The sequence below is a fragment of the Pyxicephalus adspersus genome, chromosome 2, assembly GCF_032062135.1.
Source record: "Pyxicephalus adspersus chromosome 2, UCB_Pads_2.0, whole genome shotgun sequence".
Lineage (NCBI taxonomy): Eukaryota > Metazoa > Chordata > Amphibia > Anura > Pyxicephalidae > Pyxicephalus > Pyxicephalus adspersus.
Window position 1 is genome coordinate 50406572 of NC_092859.1, and position 27178 is coordinate 50433749.

The 27178-nt window shown below is 38.1% G+C and overlaps 2 protein-coding genes across 9 annotated transcripts; both read right to left on the minus strand.

Annotated features, from left to right (window-relative positions):
• Positions 1–1637: 1637 nt before the first annotated feature.
• TXNDC15 (thioredoxin domain containing 15) lies at positions 1638–7585 on the minus strand. The gene is made up of 5 exons (XM_072400736.1): positions 7428–7585; positions 5780–6258; positions 3950–4113; positions 3359–3489; positions 1638–2640 (listed from the first exon to the last, which is right to left on the minus strand). Exons 1-5 carry the CDS (start codon positions 7504–7506, stop codon positions 2444–2446), a joined length of 1050 nt encoding a protein of 349 aa, XP_072256837.1. The 5' UTR covers positions 7507–7585; the 3' UTR covers positions 1638–2443.
• A 6384-nt stretch (positions 7586–13969) lies between these two features.
• Positions 13970–20305, minus strand: POMK (protein O-mannose kinase). Of its 8 annotated transcripts, none has more exons than XM_072400743.1 (4): positions 20160–20305; positions 18074–18108; positions 16576–16926; positions 13970–15388 (listed from the first exon to the last, which is right to left on the minus strand). In XM_072400743.1, exons 3-4 carry the CDS (start codon positions 16858–16860, stop codon positions 14621–14623), a joined length of 1053 nt encoding a protein of 350 aa, XP_072256844.1. In that variant the 5' UTR covers positions 16861–16926; positions 18074–18108; positions 20160–20305; the 3' UTR covers positions 13970–14620. The 8 variants fall into 8 exon arrangements, with proteins under 8 accessions (XP_072256844.1, XP_072256838.1, XP_072256841.1 ...); XM_072400737.1 differs by having other exon boundaries at positions 18074–18158; XM_072400740.1 differs by having other exon boundaries at positions 18074–18161.
• Between the last annotated feature and the right edge of the window lie 6873 nt (positions 20306–27178).

Genomic DNA, 27178 nt, shown 5'->3' on the forward strand with positions numbered 1-27178 from the left:
CTAAATTAATTAAAGGAATGGGGAAGTTTAGAACTGAATCTATTCTCCCTTGAGAAGAGACAGTTAAAGGGGGATATGATCACCCTGTATCAATATAGAAATGGTCCATATAGAGAACTCTCTTCCCCATTATTCACTTTGAGATCATTACAAAGAACAAGAGGGCACTCTTTTCGTCTGGAGGAAAAGAAGTTTAAGCTCCGGCTAAGGAAGGTGTTCTTCACTGTAAGGTCTGTGAAAATGTGGAATCGGCTCCCTCATTAAGTAGTTTCAGCAACCACTATAGATTGCTTTAGGAAAAAGCTGGATGCTTTTCTAGAAGCACAGGATATAACTGGGTATTAAGGCTTTAAATTAAAATAAAAAAGTGACTGTTCCAGGGAATATCCGATTGCCTCATGGAATCAGGAAGGATTTTTTTCCCGTTAAAGCAAATTGTACCAGGGTTTTTTTTGCCTTCCTCTGGATCAACTATGTCTTATAGGGTTTTATATCTGGGATATGTTTATTTCTCTAGTGGTTGAACTTGACGAACATACGTCTTTATTCAACCTAACTTACTATGTAACTATGTAGGAAACAGTGTTTTTTTTTTTACTGATTTTAAATGATTATATCATTGTGCCAGCAGGTAATTGGAGTTAAAGCTGTACAGAAGTTACTTACATTGAGTGGTGTATTTCTTATTTATAATTTTTTTATTTATTATAATGAAATTTTTTTGTAGTACCTGCAAGGGGAAGCATGTCCAGGGTATCTCTTCTTTCTCAGCCTGCATAACAACAAATAAGGAATCACCTTCCCTAGAATGCAGTAAAAGAAAACAAGCCAAACTGCTCCTTAAATAACTTTAAGAATGAGCAATTCCTGCAGGATCAGGATGCAGGGTTTTCACTAGAGCCAGAAGAGACCTGTCCCGGTAAACCTAAGCAGCAGTGCTGTTATATCAGAGCACACCCAAAAAAACAGTATTAAAAAGCTAGATTCTGTAGTGTTACAGCTTTTGTTCCGCAAAGTTTTCAATGTGTGACATATTTGTCACATACAGACCACTTACTTCTGATCTTCCTCTTTAGATTTTGAGATCTTTTATATTCTACCCCTAAGTGAGATCATAATAACGGATCACAGTTAAGATACTTCACTGCCTATGAGATTACCAGTTATGAATGAAGTTTCATTAAATAGTCCAATGTAATTCAATCATACTGTAACTCATAAAAAAAAAAAAAAAACAGTAAGCCTTATGATTAAGCAACAATATTTGCGCCAATAGTTTTACAAAACTATAAATTTTCAAAAATGTTACAGATTTCCTAATTTCACTAAGCACTATAAACAAACACAATGCTAGCACTAGCCTAATATCAAAAATAAAAAAAACAGGTTCCCTAATGCTAATATTATTTTGATTATTTTTTATTTTAGTTTTAAATTGCAGTAAGGCAGGCAATTGTTTATCCCTTTTGGTTGAACAATCTTTATGGTTATTCCCCTTTGCATAGTCCAGTTAGGTGAAAAAAGACAGAATTCTGCAGAGAAGCCCTAGGACAACTTAATTGGATAAAAACAATCCAGAACTACTTACACACATCTAAAGGACAGCCAACATCAAATAAAGAGGAAAGAAACAGGTGTAGAGAAGTTGGATCCTTTTAATTACATGAATTAGTCCATTTAAAACTGTCATGTTTTGGTTAACGCCAGTAGATAGTAGGTCTGTCCTTTTGGCATTAGCCATTTTAAAATACTTGCTTTCCTTGTAGCAGTCTCTTTTGTACATTATGGGGACACGACACAAGTAAGGTTACAGTGATGGGGTGATATTTTGCAAAGAAAATTCAACAACAAAAGACTCACACATAAAAGTAACAGGTACGTAAGCATTTACCAAACATTGGTTTGGGGTGGACTGACCTCTTAATTTTTCAATTTTTGTCTTTTTCTGAAGATAGAATATTTCTAATTTTATATTCCTAAAGTTTCTTTGTTAAAAAAATCTCCATAAAAGTTATGTGCTGATAAAACATGTCAGTTTCAGGCAGACAACAATTCAACAGGCAAATAATTTATTAACCGTCTTGTGGAAGCAATCAATCATGTACATGTACTGAAAACGTTGGGAATCAGTTATTATAGGAATAGAGTAGGTTGAATTTAGCAAATAGTGTAGAGATGTTTTTACTTAAGATCACTGGCAGGCAAATTCCTGTTTTGTTTTCTTTTTTCCTTACATTTTCCAAGTGGGTTTTCCAAGTGAGTCACCGTATTTACAAAACTTAGCTTAGTTTGCTGAATAGCTGATACTTTCCTTTAGTAATTCAACCTTATTGACTCAAAAAGTGGTTTAGTGATTGGCAGGGCATTTATCTGTTCAACACGCTGTAAATGGACACATGAGTCAGCAGTGTAGAGGTAACCAAGTTCCAAGCTTCTAATAAATTCAGTCCTGGTGTTCATGTTCTTGGCCAGGTATAAGCCAACGAATTCTGTCAGTCTGCATTGTGGCATACATTACAAAAGCTGTCACATAGAGCACGGAGAACACTAGAAGCCAGTCAATTCCTGTTTGTGGAGTGCACGGCAATGGTCCTTCATAGTCTGCTTCTGTTACTGTGACATCAGGCTTTGCTTCAATTCCTGATTTAAAAGACAAACAACTCAGATTAGGCATATCATACTTTGAGGGGAGTGTATACTAGTTATGTATACATTTTGTTTATCCTGTTAAGGACAAAATTACATTTCAAAACATTTTTTAGTTTAGAAAACATTAAATTGCAGAATAGATTTATATTTACTGTATAACCTACAAAATTTTTTATAAGTCCTAGATCAGCTCTACACTCATTGAATAGAGTTGATGATGCTGATTGATTGACTAAAAGAAGGCCAGAAGATGCATTGCTGAAATAGAAAATAAACTCAGCACTTGTCTAGCTGTGCAGAACTGAAAATCATGTAGCAGGTAGGTCAAACATAAAACTTTCTGCTCAGACTACTCAGAGCTCCGATTTAAAGTGAGTTTGACAAAAAAAATTACAGGGCAATGCTCTGTAAATGAAGTAGGTTTTTACTTACCAGTCCATTGGCTAGTTTGTTGAAACTGCACTATTTTGCAGAGCTCAGTGAGCAAACTCTATCCTACACTTCGTGGTGTGTAATATCACATGCTTCACTGACCCCACTGTCACCATTGTGTCTTGAGGTGACTAGGGCAAGAGTCAGCAGGAGGAACCACATCAGCCACAGGAAAAACATGCTATTGACACACCAAAGGAGTTGGATACTATCGGCACACCCTACAAGCCAACCACATTTTGGAAAAACATATTTATACAAAAAAATACTAATATACCTGACTGGTTGAATATAAAAGCCTTTAAAGGCTCCAGTGTTCTTTCTGTGTGATTAAATCTGGCCATTGGCTTAGCACCTTGAAACAGCAGGATATTTGGAACAGCAACAGTACCAAACCTAGTGGACAGACTATGGAAAGATATAAAGACATATTAGGCAAAAAAGTGATATAAACATAAAAACCACAGTGCAAAATTAAAGTATTTGTAAACACATTGATACTAATGTGTACTTTAATGTGTAATGAGTACTATACAGCCAAAATATTTTTTTTTATTTTTTTATAAAGCTTCATTAAATTAAAACTTGTTACACACAAACCTAAACCATAATGTAATATTCATCTTGGTCACAAGCAAAAAGCTATACATTAGCAATCCAAATGTAATTATAGTCCTACTACCTATCTTTCTTAATTTAGTATTCAGAGCAATAAAAGCAAAGTTTTGCATCAGCAGACCCACACTAAACATATTCAATATTCAAGAATACTAGCAGAAACAGAGACATGCTAGTAAGAAAGACTGTCCTTCCTATAGGAATATTGTAACAAACTTGTAAATATATATGTTTTATTCATACACCATACCTGCTGTGTTGAGAAGCATCCAACGCCAAAAAGTGCAAAGTTGGGAATGCTCTGGGTAATGCATTGAAATGAGGAGCTAAAGCAGCAGAAAAGCGACACCATGGAGTGAAAAACAAAACCATTGAACATTCACTGCTGTTGGGATTTAGCAACTCCATGAGGTCCTATAAAACATAACAAAACCCAGAATTAGGGAATACATTTACAGATTGTACGTATGCACAAATAAATTCTCGTTTACTCACATGGGGCAGCTCACTTAACTATAATGTATACAAACATAAAATAGAAACACTTGCTAATTGCTAATGAGATCAAGATAATAGAATACATTTTAGGAATGACCTATATTTATTTACATTCCCCATGTTTATGGGACTCTCCTTTGCACACCTAATAGCTGGAATATAAAGGATATAATCAGTATGATACCATGCAGCTGTACAGTGCAAAAACAGACAGACAGACCTAGGGTGACATTCAACCACAAGGTTATCGGATAAAATAAAGCCAAATATGACAGAAAATATAAATCTTTTATAGAAAAGAATACTGTCACCGTCATAGCTACTAAAGCTTGTTAGTAAAAGGCATAAATGAGCACTTAACTATAATAGCAGCATTAGGGTCATCTTTGAAACAGAATAAAGCTGTACTTTGTACTGTTGATTTACACTTTTGTACTGTGATTTACAGATGAGAATTAAAGATAGAGAATTAGGCTGATGACATTGTTTGGATATCAGTTTAGTGTACAAGAGGTGACAAGGACAAGACAAAAAGTTATTTTCTCCTGACAAATTTGTAAAAAAAAAATAAATAACAGAGCTATTCTGTATAAGGGTTTGTGCAGAAATAAGGGTTTTTCCAAGCGTTTTCAAGCATTTTTACTGCTCAAACATGTTTGCAAGAAACAGTTAAAGAAGAAGTAAACTCAAAAGTGCCCAAAACAAAAAAAAATCAACTTGCCTTCAATCCTGCAGTGCAGTCGATCGGTCCAGAGGTGTCTTCCATCGGGTCCTGCATCGACTCAGCATGTGCCTTCGAGCTCCCCCTGGGTTTTTTTTCCTACGTCACCCAACCCAGGCGTGAGATCGGGTGATGTAGTTTGGGAAAAAAACTTGCCCTTGCCTAGGCAATCGAGAATTAAGGGGGCAGTGTTGCCCTTAAAAAAAAAAAACATAGAATTTTTACCTTACATAAAAGGGTTGTTTACCCTTTTATGTAAAGTGAAAATTGTGAGTTTAGGTACGCTTTAACATTAGTTTATTATCCTTCATTTGACAGGGGGCAACATTTCCATGCGGTTTTCTGGACGCTCAGACCAGTCTCCAGGAGAGGTTTGACCTCTGTCAACTGCATAGACTTGAATAGGTGTTTGAAGACTTGAAGTGTTTAAAAACACCTAAAAAGGCTTGTACAGGAATTTTTTTAAAGTCTACAGCATAGTTTTTTATATTTATATCATAGTTGATTATATATCTAGGCTTTAAAATGCCTAAAATGCCTGTACAGGCGTTTGCAAATGCCTGAGTTTTTGCTTGAAAACAATCCTGGATGCCCAGTTTTGCACAGTAGGCATCCAGGAGAGGTAACACCCACGTTTTTTTAGCTCAGGTATAATAAAGCCCTAACTTATCTATTTTATTTTTTTACCATTACTTACATAATAACGAAATACATTTTAAAAAGAACCTCCCCGTCTCAAAACACAGGAAACATAGACAAATGTAAACACAGATTATGCAACAAATATTAGGTATCACCCGCACATGGCAGAAATAAAAATGTCATAATTTATGGTTAACTCTGAATGATCTGTTATCATACCTGGGAAGCATTGATGATTTGCAAAGTGAAATTGTCTATTCCAGTGATATTGCGCTCCACACAGTTTACTTTTAGAGGTTTATTGCCATCTGTACTGTTTGATTCTTCTGTTTTTATCTGTTCTGTATTTGATGACTCTGAATCAGTACTTTGCGTTTTTGTAATTATTTGGTCCCCTGAAGTGCTTTCAGGACATTCATTGGTGCTGCACTCTCCTTCCTTCTGGGTTTCATATAAAGCACTGGGTGTTTCCATGCCAACTTTGTCCTTCAACTCCTTTGGTACCATAGAAAACAGCACTGCTGGGTCAGTTTGAATGTCTGAACTCTGCATTGCATCTGCAATTTCTGCAGTCTTGTACTGAACAGTCTCTGAAACACCAATCTGTTCATTGTTCATTGATTCGGCAGTAGCATCCGTATTATGCAAAAATCCTGTTTGTTTTTTATCTTCTGTATACAGATCTTCATTATAATTCCCTGGGTTACAATAATAAACTTATGTTACATTTCACCATAAAGCAACCAGTGATAAAATCAGAAAATAAATAAAATACTTAAAAAAAAATGCTGTACAGTTGTTACATTTCTTCAACCAGCAACTATAAGGTAAATTGATGCACAGTAACAATGCTTGACTGATGATTGTGTATATCTACGCAGCATGGCATTGACAACTTCACTGTTATATCAATCAGTTTATTAAACAATACTCACAGCCAGACTTCACCTATTCAGTATAAGCACTTTGAAACAAGCCCTTGTATCTGCCAGGACTCTGCTTCTTACCTATGACAATACAATCCAAGTATGCTGCCAGTCCTCTAAGGTAAACAAATGACTTTAAAGTAGATAAAATAAAAGAATTATTTTTAACTATGTCTTTAGTTGAAGTATAACATTACTATTATTATTAAACAGGGTTTATATAGCGCCAACATATTACGCCACGCTGTACATTAAATAGGGGTTGCAAATGACAGACGAATACAGACAGTGATACAGGAGGAGAGGACCCTGCCCTCAAGAGCTTACAATCTAGTAGAAGAATAATTTTGCTGTGTCTTATTGGGGGGATTTTCCTGTACTTTCTGTTTCAAAGACATAACAGAAAATAGGAAAAAATCTCTCCCAAGTCTTAGCAAATTCCCTTTAGCCAGTTGTGACTGAAACATGCAATATATATATATATAATTTTAACTTTCCTGGTGAGATTACCCATTATTCACCAATCATGTCAGAACAAGCGTCATCAGAAAGAATAAACATCTCTAGCCCTATCTGAACACATGTGGACTATCATCATGCAACACTTCCAGGAGTGACAGCCTGTGTACCCTGCTGTATGAGATGGTTTCATCCAGCCCTAATGTGTCCTATACAGGGCAGAGGTCAGAGGAAAGGACCACAGTTCACACAGGGGGGTCACTGGCATTACCTGTTCCATAGTGCCTCAGTAGAGTGAAGATATGTAATGCATTAATAATGTATTTTATACGGGATATATATTTTCTATAGAACTGTAAAGCTAAGACACACATAACACAAGATTCCTAGTGCATTACTTCTATACAAGCACTGTGTGCATGAGAGGTCCTCTGGTATACTAAAGTCACAACCCCCGCCATGTAAAGCAGGCTCTGTCTCACCTAAAGCCGCCGGCGTCGGGCACAGAGAGAACACTCCGAATGTAATGAGAGCCCGGAGATACAAATAAGGCAATTCCATGCTCCGTACTCTCTAGCCGTACATCTCTAGCTTCTGCTTCAACTACTACTTCCGGGTTCCCCAGACACAAGACAGCTGATACAACGTTTTGCTTCCTACACACAGAACTACAAACCAGGAAGCTGAGCCCACGGCGCCATTTTGTTGTAGTCTTATGCAATGACTGAAAGCTGTCCTGTCTGAGCACCACACACACGTCCTATGCAAGCTATACTATATACACTGTTCACTTTCCAAATAAAGTCTAGCATTGAGAAGACAAAGGAATGTTTCCTTTATCATACATTGGTAACATTATTTCTATTTTCAAGTTATCTCCTCTATTTAGGTCCAAAATAGAATGTAATAATTTACCTCACTAAACTGGGTGTAAGATTAGCAGAAATCCGTGTGAAAATACATATAAATAAAAGCTAAACATCTTGACAACACAATATTGAACTTCAGATGCATGGGATTTCATAGTTGGAAGCATGCCCTCTCACACACAGTATCAGCACATGGGGATTCCTTAGCAGACTTTCTGCTTGTAGGCCACCACAGAAAATACCCACACGCAGAACTGAGAGTAAACCTTCAACAGAATAGAAAACACAGAAATGAATAGGGAGAGTCAGCACAAATGGGGAAAGTTGGGTAGCATGATCCTTGTAGTCCATCAGACAGGGAATGAAGGGAGCTCAAAATACCTGCTGCAGATTCTAATGCTTGTTGAGTGAAAATCTCAGTGTGAAAGGAAATAGGAATAAGTGCTATGAGCACAGGAGACAAGTGTACAGAGAGAAAGGTAAGGCTGGAGTTCAGCTTTATGCTCGTGACACATTCATTGTGACCTTACTGGCAATGCTGTAGTGCAAAGGCCTGCCTGACTAGACAATATGGAAAGCTTCCCACATTGCATAGTAGTTGTTCGAAGTTTGTAGTCAGGTAATTTTATTTATTGGATATTGTCATGTTTACCCTATTCTAACCTATGATATGATATGACCTAGTATAGACAATATTTGTATGCAAACTGGAACAGGTACACTTTGTCTTAACATATGATTTATTTGCACTTTTTCTACATACTTACTTTCTTTAAAGGCTTAAACAACAGTACAACCCTAAACAATATTGGTAGAAGATGATGGGATTGTTGGAGAGGATGGGCCAACCACAGAAAACAAAATACAAAACCACTGAGGTTGGACATAGGAAAATAGGGATAAGGGAGAGATATACCCTGAAGTCTGTACAGTATAGACAATATTGTAAAGTACAGGTAGTCCCCAGGTTACATATGAGATAGGGACTGTAGATTTGGTCTTGGTGTCAGTTCTTGTTCAGCGTGGTGTCAGTTACTGTATATAATCCTCACCATGAGTTATTCACAAACAAAGCAAAAAACAAATCCTTATGGAGCCTAGACATTCATTAGCTTCTGGATATGCAAAAAGAAACAATTGCAGAGTTTGTCTTAAGCCACATACACACGTGCAATTCTTGTCGTTGGAAAGGATCTTTCACAATCCTTTCCAACGATAAGAACCACACGATGCATGAACGGTGCTGTACATACAGCACCGTTCTGCTCTATGGAGAGGGGAGGGGGAGAGGGGCAGGGGGCACCCTGCTGCGCGCTCTTCTCCTTCCCTTGCATTAGGATCGCACGTTCTTCATCATGCGTGGATCCGCCAGGACGGATCCACGGACGATGAACGACGCGGGCTGTACACATGCCAGATTCTCACCCGATATCCGGCCGAAGCCGATTATCAGGCGAGAAAAGTTTGACGTGTGTACGGAGCTTTAGTCATTAAAGAGTTACAAGAGGCAGAAAGACGTCATCCCCCTAAGATCACCCATAACCTCAGCTGTGTTTAGCAAAAGATTTCTTCTGCAGGTAATGCAAACCGCCCCCTCCAAGCCTCTGTGCTGCACAAAGCGAGTAGGGAAGCCCGTTCGTATCTAGGAGGCGTCCGTAAGTCGGATGTCCTTAACCCGGGGACTACCTGTACAAGGAAATATTAGTACTGTAGTTGCTAGCTTTGTCGGGTAGCCACACCTTGTGGAAGATTTCAACATTGACCGTTCAGTGGGTTCGTAAGTACGAGTTGTTGATGAAATGATCTTAACTCGGGGACTACCTGTAAAGTAAAAGATTGTAATGAAGAAAACAAATATGCTTTGTTGCCATTAGTCAAATTTTAATAAAATTATTGGTAACAGTTCAGAGTATGACGAGTCAGCAGTGCAGGTTGCGGTAAACTGCAAAAATGAATTACACCAGATTTCATGGTTAGGTTTAAACAAAGTAGATCCATCTTTTACATTTTTAAATTATATACAAATTACCTAAATTTTCAGAACAGAACGTGCAGTCCCAATTTAAATTTCAAAGACACCAATTTTACCAGACTTAATATAAAGGTTTTTACTTGGTTGACATGCTGATGCTTACATGTCAATGGTCTGCAAGCTATTGATCTGAAAAGAAGAAATCACAACACTTTTCTCTCTTTTTTTATTGTTTTTCAACTTGTTGAATGAGACATCTGATATAGCTAGCCAACTAGCAGTTTGAAGACCAGGTTTGGCAAATACCAGACTTCTCTAGCAAAGGTGTACTTTAGGGTAGTTCCAGGTATGAGACTAGGGGAACCTCCACTGACCTCCTCTGGCCTGCTCTCTGTCAAAGAACTTTACAAGTAATGACAAGGAAAGCGTAAAATCACCAACGATCCTGGAGCGGAGTATGTAGAAGGATAAGAAGGAGATGTAGGGGAGGGAGAGAGGACTGCTTTGGAAGTTTCCATTCTTGTTTACAAAATATCATAGGGCACCACTGGTGGTCCCCGAGAACATTTTGGTGGTCCGGGACTCTGGCTGGTGCACCCCCGAGCAGGGTCAGGAGAAGGACCTCCCTGGCGGGGCGCACCGGGCAGAGCCCCATGTCCTTCATACAAATCCCAAGCTCAGGGAACTGGGCGAGTTGTGTCTCTGGACAGAACCCGCCCACTCCCCCATTGCAGGTTCAGATCAGATTGTTTAATTGGGTTAAACAAAAAGATTGCATAAAAAGGTGAGGAACTAATGCCTTTTATTTTTTTTTACACAAACACTTCATTTCAGGGGCTCAAAAGTAATTGGGCAATTGACTCAAAGCCTATTTCATAGGCTGGTGTGGGCAATTCCTTCATTATGTCATTATCAATTAAGCAGATAAAAGGCCTGGAGTTGATTTGGGGGGGGGGGAGGCGCATCTTGTATGTGGAAGATTTTGTGAACAGACAGCATGCGGTCAAATAAGCTCTCCATGCAGGTGAAACAAGACATCCTTAAACTGCAAAAACAGAAAAAACCCATCCGAGAAATTGGTACAATATTAGGAGTGGCAAAATCTACAGTTTGGTACATCATGAGAAAGAAGCAAAGCACTGGTGAACTCAGCAACGCCAAAAGACCTGGACGTCCACGTAAGACAACAGTGGTTGATGATTGCAGAATCATTTCCACGGTGAAGAGAAACCCCTTCACAACAGCCAACCAAGTGAACAACACTCTCCAGGAAAAAGGCGTATCGATATCCAAGTCTACCATAAAGAGAACAGCTCATGATCCAAAGCATAGCACATGATCTGTAAAACATGGCGGAGGCAGTGTGATGGCTTAGGCGTCCATGGCTGCCAGTGGCACTGGGACACTAGTGTTCATCCATGATGTGACACAGGACAGAAGCAGCCGAATAAATTCTGAGGTGTTCAGAGACATACTGTCTGCTCAAATCCAGCTAAATGCAGTCACATTGATTGGGAGGCGTTTCATAATACAGATGGACAATAACCCCAAACATACAGCCAAAGCAACCCAGGAGTTTATTAAAGCAAAGAAGTAGAATATTCTTGAATGGCCAAGTCAGTCACCTGATCTGAATCCAATTGAGCATGCATTTCACTTGTTGAAGACTAAACTTCGGACAGAAAGGCTAACAAACAAACAACAACTGAAAGCCGCTGCAGTAAAGGCCTGGCAGAGCATTAAAAAGGAGGAAACCCAGCATCTGGTGATGTCCATGAGTTCAAGACTACAGGCTGTCATTGCCAGCAAAGGGTTATCAACCAAGTATTAGAAATGAACATTTTATTTTCAGCTTTTTAATTTGTCCAATTACTTTTGAGCCCCTGAAATGAAGTGATTGTGTAAAAAAAGGCTTTAGTTCCTCACATTGTTATGTAATCTTTTTGTTCAACCCACTAAATTAAAGCTGAAAGTCTGCAGTTCAACTGCATTTTGGTTGTTTCATTTAAAATGAATTGTGGTAATGTACAGAACCAAAATTGGAAAAAAAGTTGTCTGTGTCCAAATATTTATGGACCTAACTGTATATAAGTGCCATGTCTTGGAATGCAAGGTGATTGAGTAGTTTGCAGGGTGAAGTAACAGTTTATCAAAACACCTTGATTATATTCAAGCTGTAAACTGCTTTGCAAGCATTAGCGGAGCCTTGCCTACTCCTAACTGGGGTTTTCACTGAAATTTTGGTAACATTAGTCAATCATCTGACTAGAGAAAAAATGGCTACTGAAAGTACAGTACATATGTCATGAGATGGCTATGTGGATGGTAATATTGATATTCTGAAAATGCCTAGCACCAACATGCACCAAAATACTGTATATCACAAATGGAATTTAGCAATATATAAATCATATGTTCTTGTATTAAAAGAGACCACATTTGGAATATGCAGTCCAGTTTTGAGCACCAGTTCACAAAAAAGGACATTGGAACTGGAGCGAGTGCAGAGAAGGAAAACCAAAATAATAAAAGAAATGGAGGAGCTCAGCTATAAGGAGAGATTAGCTGAATTTATTCTCCCTTGAGAAGAGACGTTTAAGGGGGCGATATGATAATTTGAATATTACATGTCCTTTTGTCCAGTCAGGAACTCAGTGCCTATACTGCAAATTATCTTAACCCCATCATTCAGATCTTTGTTGTCTGTTTTTTGTAATATTACCATTTTTGTTTGTAAAATACCTTGAAACCCAGAAATAAAACATCTTTACATAGTACAGGGAGCTTTGTATAAAAAAAAGTTAATTGAATATCCAGGTTTTCTAGCAGTCATTTTCAGGTCTACACCAAGAGAAATTGGATGAGCTGCAATAGGCAACACATACACGGTCTTTTCTTGAAGTGCTGTATATGTTTATAAAAATGTTACAAATGTTCTGCCTTATATGATTACATATAGTGATATTTTAGCAATGTTTCAGTGATAAAGAAATAAAACAGGAAGATTGCTGACTGATATCCGTCACCGTTTTGTTTTGGTTTTTTTTTAGTTTATTTGGCTACTATTGTGTCTTACCTGTTTCCTACTTTACCCTCTCATCAGCAATATGATGATAACATTTAATACAAACTTTCTAGTTTCATAGCCTACTATATTTAAGACCTGGTAACATTATACATGGGTCTTTGTTCCTTTTTGTGCAATACTGGGTCCTGAACATATATTCCAGAAAATATCAAAGTATCCTGATTCATGCAGTCTGCCCTAAATAATGCCTAGATAATGGGCTGAAATTTATAGAAATTAGCCCCCCTAGCGGTTTTCCCGAGGGTGACTCGGGATGGATTTTACCTGCAAAAAGCAGTATTCCCGAGTCACACTCAGGGTAGCGTTAAACTAAAAAAAACCCTATACACCTTGCTCTGTTGTCATCCCGTCATCCTGCTGGTCCCCGCATGTTCTGGGGACATGTCCTCCTCCGATCTCCAGCCAGCGAATGCAGGGACGATCTCCGTGGTTTCCCAGTGACGTCGGTGCATGCGTTGGTGCCGGCGGGCGGATCAGTGGGAAATTTTAAAAAAAATGTATTGGATTCAATATAAAATAGCTGTATTGAGTCCAATACAAATAAATATTCATATTATATAAAATTATATATTATATATATTTTAGATGCTACTGTACACTTACGATACGATGCTTAGATATTTTTTTTCATTTTTTTTAACAGATTTTTGTGTTTTGTTTATAAAGTTTATTATTAAATGTATTAAATTTAATAAATAAAGGTGAGTTATGCCTAAGAATTATAGCCTACAATAAAAAATATATTTCCATGGAAAAACTGTACTGCTTGGAAAATTTGCACAGAATTAGACCGCTAGGGAGGTTAGGGGTAAGCCAGGGTGGGGTCAGCTAGGGGGAGAAGAGCTAGATGATATTGGATGTGCAGGAAATAAGGCAAGCGTTAGACAGGAAATAAGGCAAGCGTTATATGATCTGCTGCAGTTTCTAATGCGAGATGAAGACTGTTTGCAGTGAAGTAGAGTGGAAAGGAGCCTGTAGCAAGTCTGAAGGTAAGGCTTGCGTTCAGAAATATTTTTACCTGGAAAGAATTATTTTTTTCTATGCAGAGAACAGCCATAATGTTGATAAATCAATACATTGATCCTCACAATAGTATTAGTGGCTTTCTGGGAGTTTTTATTTTTATTTACAGACAATTGAAAAAAACAAAAACACAAAACAAAGACTAAACAGCAGCTGAACTATGGGACATCACAGCAACCCGACTTTTAAAAATTGTGCAACCCTGAGAACCCTAGGGTCCTATCTAATGCACTGGCATATGCCGCAATAGCAATCCTGTCCGTGGCAGCAAGTCACTAGCCACAGGTTTCCTCTAAAACATGAGAATGTTATCTGGTGATGAGGCATCAAATCCTTGCTGGCAGACCAGAAGGGTGTCATTTCTCTTCCACACTAGCATATCAGATTCTGCAGGATTTCATCTATCTGAGATGCAGATATTGCAATATGCAATGGTAAATTCTCTCAGTGATTCTGTTGATGGTGACAAGATCACTAGTGTAACAAAGCCCTTAGTTTAGAAAAGGACCATGCAGCTTTTTAAGTGTTGAGAAAATGTATCTAACCTTTTTAAAATTAGATTCCATAAAAAATAATTCTCTTTTTGAACAGGCCACATGGAACTGCATTAAAGTCATCTTGTATTTCACATTAATAACCACCAGTGTATAAAACAAAGGCAACATTACAAAGCTGTGGAATGAAACATTTAAACAATTCCAGTGTAGTAAAGCAAAGTTGTTTTTACAACATTTCTTTAGAATTTGACAACTCCTTTAGAAGCAAAGCCAGAACTCTTCTATAGGAGTCCAGTATAGTCTGAGCAGAAGGTCTTAAAGCTGGGTTATTTTTCTTACATTCTGTATGAATGTCAAACAAGTGGAACCGGACAATATCGCTTCCTTCTACGTGACCTAAGAGATAATCGGTCACTGCTGGTATCTTCCAGATGTCAGTCTTCTCATCATATGGTGGCATTAGGTCATCATTGAACTTGACATTTGGCCCATAAGGCCACAGCTGTTCAGGAGCAACAAAATCCCCAGTAATTTCTCTTGGGCCACATTTGATCGACATACCTTTCTCTCTATCTACTAAAGGTAAGGCATCCAGATCATTTGCCACTAGGTGAAAGTCACTTGTTAGCAGGTACTGAGAGAGCACTTTGTCTAAGTCATTGGAATCACACATGACCAGCACACCCAGAGGACTGCTGTGAAGGTAACTGATTATATTCACATAGTCTATGGCAAGTTCAAGACGGTTTTGCCATGTATTTAGGTGTTGGTACTTTGGGAGGTTCAAGGTAGCGTCCAGATTTTTTAAGGAGCCCAAAGGATGGTACTCTGTTAATATACTGTAGTTATCCTTACAGTAACCGACAAGTGTAACTACATGTCTGCTCTGTAGGGACTGTAGCATCCGTAGACCGTGAAGAAAATCAGCTTGAAAAGATGGTTCTGTGAGCTGAGACAGAGCTACCTTCATCTCTTTCCACTCAGATAAGTATACCTAGAATACAAAAACCCAAATCTTACTAATACAAGAACAGTGTTGGTATATTTGGCTTCATCAACACAAGGTGTAACAATATACCTGGACAGACCTACAAAGATATATCACTAAAGAATCAAGTAAAAAAAAAGATTTGACACAGAACAAACGTCAGTGTAGCATTTTTTTCTTAGAGAAGAGAAAAAGTTCCAATAATGCATGGTGCGCTTTGATGGCCATACACAAACAAAATATTTATCATGTTTATGTGGCCATTACATTTTTTATTAAAACCCCTGTTTTTGTTAATACATATAAGACACTGACACACACCTTTGGACAGCATTGAAAACAATTCAGCTAGTGTCATGCTGAACAATGTTATTTAATCTACTTCCTGTATAATCCAGACTGTCATGGACTGACTTCCTTGGATATACATCATTCCACCAGCTGCAACAGTACTGCTGCACAAAACAGTACCTACACATCATTATGTGAATGTCAGTTTTGAAATAATAATGGGGCTATTTCACACTGGCAGTGAGGTTACTGTGCATTTACTGGAAATGCTGCCGCATGGGACGCTACATGTAGCATCTCCATGTTGCAGCCTCTATAGGGAATGAATAGGGATTGCAGTGAACGGTACTAATACCGCTCACTGCCATCAGCAGTTAAATGTGCAGATGCTGGTTCTTTTTGAACCAGCACTGTGAGTCCTCAAGCAGTCTGCAGGGTGCCAGCTGCGGGGAGCCGCACAAAATAGAACAAGCAAATTGCAGGTGTGAACTGCTGACACTGAACAAAAGAATAAGGCTAGGATGTAACGTAACTAGCCAGAAGATAGCTCAGTTTAAGGTATGGATTAAGTTTTTTTTTTTTCATAGTGTGGTGTGACATTGAAGAAAAAGGTGGTCATAAAAGATGAAATTGGGATTTTGAAATCTACATAATAAAATGTAAAAAACCACTAAGCAACTAGACCTTTAGCGAGATCTGTAGGGAAAAATATTATTTGTTTAGCTGCTGGATGTTGACCCAAGTTTTGCCAGTATTACCACGCACTGGGACCTGGTACTACTACCATGACCTGGCAACAAGCAATTGCAATCCTGGCGTTGGTTTAAAGCAACAACCAAGATTCAAATGGTCAATACATGCAATTTTGCTTTTTACATTTAGTAGAAAGCTGAAATAAATACCTTTTTTACTGCTCCTTCTCCCACAAGTTTTAACTTGCGGACTTCCTTTTTGAGAGCCTCACAAGTCAGCCAGGCAGAGCAGTTCTTCATTGGTCCAATCTTAAAGTAGCCTTGAGGACAGACATTAGGATCTCCATGACTGAATCCAGTTGAGACATAGATGTGCTCTAGGTATACATAGAGCATTAAGTTAATGAACACTACAGTAAAGATAAGTAGGAGCAGGAGAAGAAGAAGACAATTCCAGTTGTTGTTCCTTCTACCAACTTGATGTTTTCTATCCATTTTTCTCTACTTTAGAAGATCAGAAGCATCTTATACAAAAGAGAACGCCTGTAACAGGTCACAGTTCTGTAATTACAAACCACAAAAGAAACAATTTAAAAAATTTCAAAATAGTGCAATAGTTAAAGCTGACATCCAAGTTCATAAAAAAGCTTTGACTTGCATATCTCCACACTACAAGGGCTAAAGCAGACATAAACCGAGAAAACAGAACACCACCAGGACTTTGACAACAGAGATATGCAATGCTACCATGCAAGGTCTCTTTTATCAAATATCTAACTTCCTGGCTTCTGGTGGCTTATTGTTTAAGCCCTAAACTTCACCGTGCATGTGCCCTATACAAATATGGCCAAAAACATTGGAACTCTTGTATTTGTCAGAAAATGCACCACTTTTTCCAGATAATTGTTGCAATTACAAATGCTTTGCTAATAAAAAAAAAATGAGGCATTTGCACACAAATCGCCAAAAATGACCTGGACAAAATTATTGACACCTTATCAGAATTGTACTAAATAATTGTATTTCAAGCATGTGATGCTACTTTAATTTGTAATTCAACTTGGAAATTCCCACCTGCAACCAGTTAAACTGGAGAAATGTTGACTCAATATTGTTTTTGATGTCTGTGTGTAACACACTGAACATGGAGAAATGAAAGAAGAACAAAGAATTGTCTGAGGTTTTGGGAACTAAAATTATAGCAAAGCCTGGACAATCCCCAGGCTACAAGCCCATCTCCGGAAATCTTAATGTTCCTTTGCCTACAGTGTGCACAACAGCCCATGGCACTGTAACTAATCTCTCTGGATGTAGACAAAAGACATCTTTATTGAGGATATGTTACAACGAAGAATTGTTCGAATGGTGCATAAAGAGCCTTGATCAACTTCCAAATTCAAGGCACAGGGTACAACAGTGTCAGCTCACACTATCCGTCACCATCTGAATGAAAAGGAACACAATGGCAGGAGACCCAGCAGGGTTCTCCCCAGGCCCTTTTAGCTGGGCGCACCACCCGGCACTTTTCAGCACCCACCCGGCTGTTTTTGGGTGGTTACTAAAGAGTTTGGTCACAATACAGGCCCACCCACCTACAATTTCTTCCCACCCGGCTTAAAAAAATTTCTGGGTTGAGGACTGCCCAGGATGACCCCACTGCTAACACAGAAACATTAACAAGACAGGTTGAAGTTTTGCTAAAACTCACCTGTGGAAGCCACAATCCTTCTGGGAGAATGTCCTCTGGATAGATGAGAGAAAAATACAGCTTTTCAGTAACGCACATCATTGGACTGCTTACAGAAAACAAAAAAAAGCCTTTAAAGAAAAGAACAAGATCTCTACAGTCAACGACTGTACAGACAATGACTGTAAAAACAGCAATTGGGAGAAGAAGATGTAAAAGATTCATTGATTGTTACAGTAAGTTATTAACATCAGTTATTTCTTCCAAACGGTGTGCTACCAAGTATTAAGTTGAGGGTGCCAATAATTTTGTCCAGGCTATGTTGAAAGTTTTATGCGGAATGGCTCAGATTTTTTTTTCTCAGGTTTTCTGTGTTTGTCCAGTGCCAAGAAAGGAAAAAAACTCGACAATACCAAAGCATTTGTAATTGCAACAATTTTCTGAGAGAAGTGGTGCATTTTCTGACATGAATTCAAGTGTGCCAATATTTTGCGCCATGATTGTAGCTTTTAGCTGGGCTCTGTGTCGGCACAATGTAAATCCTGCAAACCCAGGGGGGAGGCGGGTCTGTTTTTTCTAAAAGTGAGGGGGCTACACGCTTTTTGCCCCCATTCTTTTTTAGAAAACCTGATACCTGAGGACCTTTTATGAATAGGGGAAGGGCGCACAGGATTGCTGTCATCCAGGAAGGTCCTGAGGTTATTGAAGGGTCTGGTTTTATTAATGAGGGGAAACCTTGATGTTTTTTGTTTTTCTGGTTAAAAGAAAAACTTTAGCCGTTAAAAATGCAGCATTTTTACTTGGAAAAAAACACTTTAGTCAATGGTGTCTATCATGCTTTAGCCACACCTGGTACACGCCCTGCCCATTTGACCACACTCTTCATATATTATATATATATATATATATATATATATATATATATATATATATATTATACATGCCACTGTACAGTTATATTACATGTTTCACTATTTTTTTTTTCTTTTAACAGATTTTTGTGTTTTTTATTTAATGTTTACCAATAAATTTATTAAATATTGGACCTATTTGGTTTGGTTATGGGTAAGAATTATAGCCTACAATGTAAAGTAAATTTCCATGCAAAAAAAAAAAATGTAACACTTTTTGCAAGAAAATACGGACAGAATTAGAACACCAGGGGGGTTCATGTCCCTGGCACTTTTAAATATTGGAATGTTTTAAATGAGGGTTGCCACAACCTCAACACCAGTCTGAACATAGGCTCTTTTTAAACTTGTTTAATACATTTACACATCTCCACAACACTTTATACAAATTAAATACGTTTTATTGGCAAGGGGATACACAGATAACATTTGTTGGATAACTGTGTGCTAATATCACTTCACAGGTGAAAACAGGTAAGGTCATACCTGTCCATTTTGGTGTCCTAGAGAAAACACAGTTTGTGATGACCCATATTATTAAACTCAGACTTTTGCAGATAGCAAATGAGGGAACAATCATGTCTTATCAATTAAAAGGACCCTGGAATACTGAGTCTGAAAAAAGAAAAGAAGGAGCCAAGAAGTGTGTAGCCCCCCTTCCCTTATAATAAACAGCCAGTGTCCTGTTTCCAGTGGTGGTAAGGACCATCACTGGAAAATAGGGTCTCATCAACACAATTTGGAAGATTTGGGGGCCCCCTTTAATAGGGGGAATAATAATGTATAAAAAACACCACTCTTCTAGGATTTTCCAGACTCCCAGGGAAAAAAAACCTCGCACAAGCTTGCATTGCCTATAAGACCCAGCCAGGTGAATGTTGACATTCTCACAATCACAGATCTATTTATTATTTATATACAGCTGTCATAGCACCAATCCATTCTTCCATAAAATCAAAGTGTCAGTTCAATCTTTTCTTTGTTGTGTTGTAGAATCATAGAAATAAAACATTACAGCACTCAAATCTATATTTATACATAACGTTTACACATCAACTGGAAAAACGGGTGAATCATGTATGTGAATACTTATTTACAGATTCACATTTTTTTGGTTAATGATCAGAACAAAATAGAAGTTTGTGAACAAAGGGTCCACACAAATGGTTTGCAGATCACCTGGAATCATTCTTTACCTCTGGCTCAGTCCCTGACAGCCGTGATATGGTATCACACAAGACAAGCCTTGTCCTGGGTTCCATATGCTGGTTCGCACACAATATTATTCATTCGTACATTCCCTCTGTCCTCACTCCTCAGTACTCTTCCTGTTGTCACAATAACATCCTCCTCTTCTGTACACCAGACATAAATGTGCAGCGCCACCTACCGGAGACTGGAGAAACGTCTACATTCACATTGCTGCATGCAATCTTTCACACACCTTTCTTTTCATTTGTTTTAGAATTATTTTAAAAGCCATGAGTGTAGGAAGAGCTCAGTTCAGGATTGGGTGAGGGGAGCAGGGGATGGCAGGGTGGTGTCTGCACATGGTGGGGGGACAGGCAGAATAGATGGAAAAGAGGTGGTGGACAGGTGAATTAAGGGTGGAGGCTGGAGCTGGGAGGTGGGCTTCATGGTGGAGGCCATAGATGAGGTCAGTACAGTTTCCTATGAGTTGGAAGCTGATGATATTTGGTAAGGCAAGAAAGTTAAGGACAGATATGGAGGAAAGAAAGTGGCTTTATGGTGGAGGCCAGAGATGGGAGAACACGTGGATGTGTGGTAGGCAGAGATTTGGTTTTGTCACTTTATCTCATGGTCTTCATTGAACACCTATCCATCCCTACACCCTCACAACCCTAGGGCAATGTAAGCTGTCATTCACATGTGATCATATGCCCCATGTGGGTATTGCACAAAAACGAATGTGTTGCCACCTGATCTCACCCAGTGCAAGCACAAGATAGAATTTAGGGTCATTTAGAGGGCTTTCCATCAATGAAGTGGCCTATGATCTAATTCTTGCACAGAGGAAGATTGGGGATCATGGTCTGTTCTGTCCAATCACTACCAATGCAGAGGACAGAGCAGTTCCTGTTTATCCAGCTTTGTTCTGGCCCACGATAAAAGGAAAAACAACAAAACAAACGCAGCATTTACCACTCGTGGGCATCCAGAATCATAATGCCTATTTTTCCAATTGCTTAAGCAGGCATTTGTAGGCATTTGTCATGTTTTGTAGGCAATTTTCAGGTGTTTTTATTTGAGCTGGTAGTTGTTTAGTTATTGTGCACTGTGGACCCTACATATTGTTTGTACTTTATATATCTATGGTCCAATTTCCCATTCATGTTTTGTGCTTATTACACATGCCAACCCTTTTTTCTTCCTCTTGCCTACATACATGTGATACAGTATAGAATATGTATAATAATAAAAAGAGAATGCCACTGTAATCATAACTGAGAAAATTATTGTATTATTGTTATTTATTTATTTATTTTTGCTTTTCTTTGCTAATGGTGATTTGTTTCCCAGCATATCATTTTATACCCGGGAAATGAACCATTTAGAAGATTGACTATACCTGTCAAGCATTTTGGGAGGTGCTACAGACCCTGTTTATACCAAACCCCACCAAGGAGATGTGAAATTGATTTGCTAAAGGCTTTACCAAGATAGCAAGGATCCCTGATTATGTTGGAGCACATTCAGCTACAGATACCCCACAAGAGTGCAGAATGTTTCTACAACATATACAAAAATTGTTTCTACAAGTTCTGGGCTATTATTGTTGGAGCCAATGGAAGCATGACTGATGCCCATGGCATCAAGACTTCAATTTTTGGTAACAAAAATGTTATCCAGAGGTTTGAACCTCCTGGGCCCCAAGCCCCTAGTTGAGGGAGTTGAAGCAATGCCTTTTGGTTTTGTTGCCGATTAGACTTTTGGACTACACCCTAATATGATGAAGCTGTACAACTGGAGGAGATTGAAAAATTCATATCAGGTTTTAAATTTTTAGGCGGACCTGAGAAAAAAGATTTATGCAGTGCACCTTTGGAGTCCTTATTGACAAGTAGGGTATGGTGGTTGACATCTATCCTAATGAACAATGCCCTTTTGACTTACCTAGCGGTGCCTGGCTGCTCAAGTAAAGAAGTATCTCTATAGTGTGAAATTATACATGTTTAACCCCATCTTTAGGTTAGCATGTACAATTTTTTTAGACAAAATTAAAACTTTTTTTTTATGTATTTAGTTCTTATGGATTCCTAAATACACATCGTAGTACTATATCATATGTGACGAACGACAAGCGATTGAGCCTTACAGTTTTGATCATCACATAAAGCATGAAAGACACTTCAGTGAAGAAGAAGAATATTTGGTTAATGTGCTAAATAATAATATCATAAAGGTTTTAAAATTGGGTCTAATAAGAATACTTAAAAGGTTGGGAAGTATTAAATCCAAGGAATAACCTTACCTTGAGATAAGTTGGAGAAGAATTTATTTTAGGAGCTGCTAAAATTTGTTCATTAGTCATTAGGATAGAGGGGAGTCCTCTGGTGACAAAGTAACAATAACAAGTGACAGATTGAGAATGTCATTTACTAATATTTTGGTTTCTTTTCTGTTCATGACCCTGAAAGTGTGTTAAATAAATGAAGGGTATAGGATACAAGATCATTAGCTTACCAGATACACATTTGTCATTACCAGGAATTAGCTTATTCTAACATTATAATATGTACAGAAGTCTGTCACTAGAACTTGTAATTACTAAAATAATATTAATCCTTGAAAATATTGCCATGTCTGAACAGCTCACCCAATGCCAAAACACTTAAGGTGCATTCTGCTTTATTGGGCACCTTAATAATGACATTTAATAAAAGAATGGCTAAACTCATACATATACACAATAAAGCAATACATTTAGTTTAACTGTAACTATACATTTCTTAATACAATGTAAAAGTCGTCATGAAAATGGAAATACCTGAATAACCCATTGCCTGTGCTGCTATTCATGGTAGTTTTTAAAATCCTGATTTACGTTATCTGCAATAAATTCAAGCTCTTCTGATGGATCCTTAAGAAACTCAACCAGCGTTCTTGTGTGATGCCTAATGAGGAACACTTTTAGCATTAGATTTTCTATGTCCTTAAATTTATTAATAGTGCAGTCATAATTTTTCTTTTTTTTTTTTTTTTTTTTTTTTTTTTTTTTTTTTGGTTTGTGGTTTGTGGTTTTGTTTATGGTTTGTTATTCCTGTGCACAACATAGATATTTCTAAATATTAATCCTCTAACGAATTGATAAAATGTATATGTGTGCCAGACAGAAAGAGTAGTTTCAATATTTTTTTGTTCTTATCTTTGAAAGTTTTCAAAACCTTTTTACATTTGCAAGCATCCCAGCCTAAGATGCTTTTACAAAGCTGAACCACGGAATGCAATCACCATGAAATCATCAATGATTTACCCCCCAGCAACCATACTGGGTAGTTTCTGATGGTCACTGTGTGGAGCACCACCTTCCGCTGGTGCTATAGATGTGACAGGTTGAATCACATTTTGACATTAGCTAAAATAAACTGTGGCACCGGACAAGAAGTGTGGTGGGGGTGTTTTGTAGACCAGTAGGGGAAAACCAAGCAGGGCTGACATTTCTTTGCAAAATAAGCACCATGTTGTCTGCTCAAATAGAAAGCTGCTGGATTTCTGTCACATCATAAGACAAATATTTGGACTTGCAGCACCTTTAAAGGAATAAAAACATGAGCTATGTTAATGTATTGAATGTGTATTATTAGTTCTACAAGTCTGGAAAGAACTCCAACATGTCAAGTTCTTTTAAAACTCTCTAGCCTTTACATACTGAATGTGGCCACAGTGACAAGCTCTCATTCTTACCAAATGTAGTAATGTAATTTTTAGGTCGGTCTTTAATCATTGCTTAGATACGGTTCATTTCTTCACACAGGTCCTTCTTCACTGACAAACATAATATTCAGAAAAACATTTTGTTATCTCATTGGTCATACTAGTAGTTATTTTTTTTACTAACCACTGTCGAATAAAGTATAATAAACCTTAATTAGGGCATTAAAATCCCATCATTTTCTTTTTTCCTAAATAGTTTGTTACCATTATCTAGAGAAGTTACTTAACATGTTTAAATAGAATACCCAAAGCACGTTTACTGGTGTGCCCATTTCAAGGGCCTTTCCTCTTTAGCATAAGGCAACATCAAGTATTTCGCTGGTGTGTGATAAAAAGGCCCACCACCCCAGCATTAATAACACCCCTATTTGATGATGTTTGCACAACAAAGCTTCACAGTTTATTGTGACTCGAATTCAGAGTTTGGGGATTGTCTGACAAACTGTCCGCGTCCCCTGAACCAAAAAAGAAAAATCCTGCTTTCATCAGTCTACAAAATGTTGCGCCATTTCTCGTTAGGTCAGTCAATGTGTACTTTGGTAAATTATAACCTCTTCAGAACCTGTATTTTTTGCAAAGTTGGCACTTTGTGTAAGCTTCTTACCGATAGCTTAACATAGACATCTTCTAATTTTAGCAATACTTACAGGTAACTTTAGACCTCCTTTGAATTTCCTGGGACCTGGTCATTGGCTGGTGTTTACCATTTTGGCTCTTCTTCTATACATTTGAATGGTAGTTTTCCATTTTCTTCCAAGTCTGCCAGTTTTTGGTTGCCATTTTAAATTGGAGATCATTTTACCTGAGCAGCCTATCTTTTTTTTGTACTTCTTTCTATGTTTTACCCTTTCCAAAAACTTTTATTCAAAGTACACTGTTCTTTTGAACAATGTCTGAAACAACCCATTTTACTCTAAAATGCACTATAAACTGCATGTACAACATTTGCTGTGGCTCGGGTTAAAAAATACATGCTGAAAGTGGTAATCTGTGCCACACTCAGGGTAGCTAAAGACAAAAAAATAACAAACAAAAAAAAAAACACATTAGATCCCATCCTCGTTCACGGTGATGTCAGTGTGTGCGAGGGAGCATGGCAGGAAATTATTTTGTATTTGATTCAATACAAAATAACTGTATTGAATCTAATACAAAGTAAATATATATATAATTTATATAAATATTATAAATGCTACTGTACAGTTATATTACAGGTTTCAGTATTTTATGCACCCTTGTTTTAACAATTTTTTTTTATTTAAAGTTTATTATTAAATTTATTAAATATTGGACATATTTCGGTAAGTTACGCCTAAGAATAAAAGGCCTAAAATGTATAATAAATTTCCATGCAAAGCAATGTACCACTTTTGGCATAATAATAATTAGACTGCCAGGGAGATTAAATAATGGCTGTAATTGACACCTGTTTTTTCATAAAATGAATGACCTCATTTTGAACTTCATACTGCTATTTTATTGAACAGTCTAATATTGCCTTTTCTTCACTTCCTGTAAATGAATGACTAATTTATTACAAATGAAAACATAATGAAAAATGAAAAGGAACAGGAGGAGGTATTCTGGGGTGACACCCATAGGTCAGGAAGAAAGGGCTGAAACCAGTGGATTCGCTGACACGGCTGTTATGGTCAAACTCAGCCCAAGGAAGTAGTTCACTTCAATTGTCCTGCCTGGCTGATACATAGGGATGGAGAAATTGTTCCAGGCACCAATTGACTCATTCAGTCTGATCATTGGACTGTGGATGGTAGGCAAAAGAGAAGTCCAGCTGAATCTCTAACAGATAACACAGGGCCCTCCAAAAGTGAGATGTGACCTGAACTCCTCGATCTGAGACTATGCTAGAGGGAAGATTTTAGCCAAGGCTGGAGCTGAAGGAAGCCCTTTCAACAGAATAAAATTAGCCATCCTGGAAAAACGATCCACTACAACTAAAATAACTGTGCAACCATTAGATGCAGGTAGGTTGTGGAAATATTGGTCAAAGGACACTTAGATACAGGCAGAGGAAGAAGTGGACCAGATGGTAATCTTCTTGGGACTTTGTTTTGAGCATATTTGGATCAGGCAGCAATGAAGTCTCTAGCATCCTGATGTAAAGTTGGCCACCAATACAGACGTGAGATGAAGTCAAATGTTTTCCGCAGCCCTTGGTGACCAGCAATCTTAGAATTATGACCCCATGCAAGAATACAGGGATGGGGAGATTTTTTTACAAATTGTTTTCCAGGAGGAAAACTTTTCAAGTGTACAGGGGCAGCCAACATGATTCTGAAAGCATCAATGATATGTTAAGGGTCAGGTTCAGTATCCTCAGGAACAAAGGAGCAAGACAAGGCATCCACCTTAGTGTTGTTAGTCCCAGGGTGAAAGGTAAGTGTGAAATCAAATCTTGAGAAAAATAGGGCCCAGTTAGCCTGCCGTGGATTAAGTCTTTAAACATGTGGAGGTACAAGAGATTCTTATGATCTGTGTAAATCATGACAGGGAAGAGAGCTCCCTTATGAAGATGACGCCATTCCTCCAGAGCAAGTTTCACAGTAGCTCCCTATTGTGTAATTCCTTTCTGCAGGCAAAAACTTCCTTGAGAAGAAGCCACAGGAACGCAATTTGCCAGAGGTGCCTTGCTGGGAGAGAACAGCCCCTACCCCAGCGGAGGCATCAACCTCAAGAAAGAATGGCTTACTTGGATCAGGGTGCATTAAGACAGCAGCTGATGTGAAGGTTTGTTTAAAAACATCAAAGGCCCGAAGACCTCCTTAGGCCACAACATGCAGTTGGACCCCTTCTTGGTAAGAGCTGTGATGAGAGCCACAATGGAAGAGTAATCCTTAATAAACTGTCTATAGTAATTGGCAAACCAAAACATCTTTGAATTGCTTTAGTCCTTGTGAAGGGCACTTCAGAACAGCAAAAACTTTTCCAGGGTCCATACCTAATACCTGACTGGAGACAATATACCACAAAAACGGCACTTCAGGGAGCTCAAAGAGACATTTATCCAATTTGGCATGGAGTCCATTCTCTCTAAGGTGTAAAAGTAAAGTCTTTACATGTTCCTGGTGAGATAGAAGGTCCCTGGAAAAGATTAGTATGTCATCCAGGTATATTACAACACAAGTGTAGAGGAGGTCACAGAAAATGTCTTTAACAAAGTTCTGAAATACCGCAGGGGCATTACTAAGCCCAAACGGCATGACAAGCTATTCATAGTGACCATTCCGAGTGTTGAAAG

Bases quoted from the DNA above. Each gene is read 5' to 3' on its own strand.
- TXNDC15 (XM_072400736.1), bottom strand. From the start codon at position 7,506: ATGGAATTGCCTTATTTGTATCTCCGGGCTCTCATTACATTCGGAGTG. The intron at 6,259-7,427 runs GTGAGACAGAGC...ATTGTAACCCAG, and splicing joins CCCGACGCCGGCGGCTTTAG to GGAATTATAATGAAGATCTG. The intron at 4,114-5,779 runs GTATGATAACAG...TATGTTTTATAG, and splicing joins AAATCATCAATGCTTCCCAG to GACCTCATGGAGTTGCTAAA.
- POMK (XM_072400742.1), bottom strand. From the start codon at position 16,860: ATGGATAGAAAACATCAAGTTGGTAGAAGGAACAACAACTGGAATTGT. The intron at 15,389-16,575 runs GTATTTATTTCA...TTTGTATTCTAG, and splicing joins GAGAAGGAGCAGTAAAAAAG to GTATACTTATCTGAGTGGAA.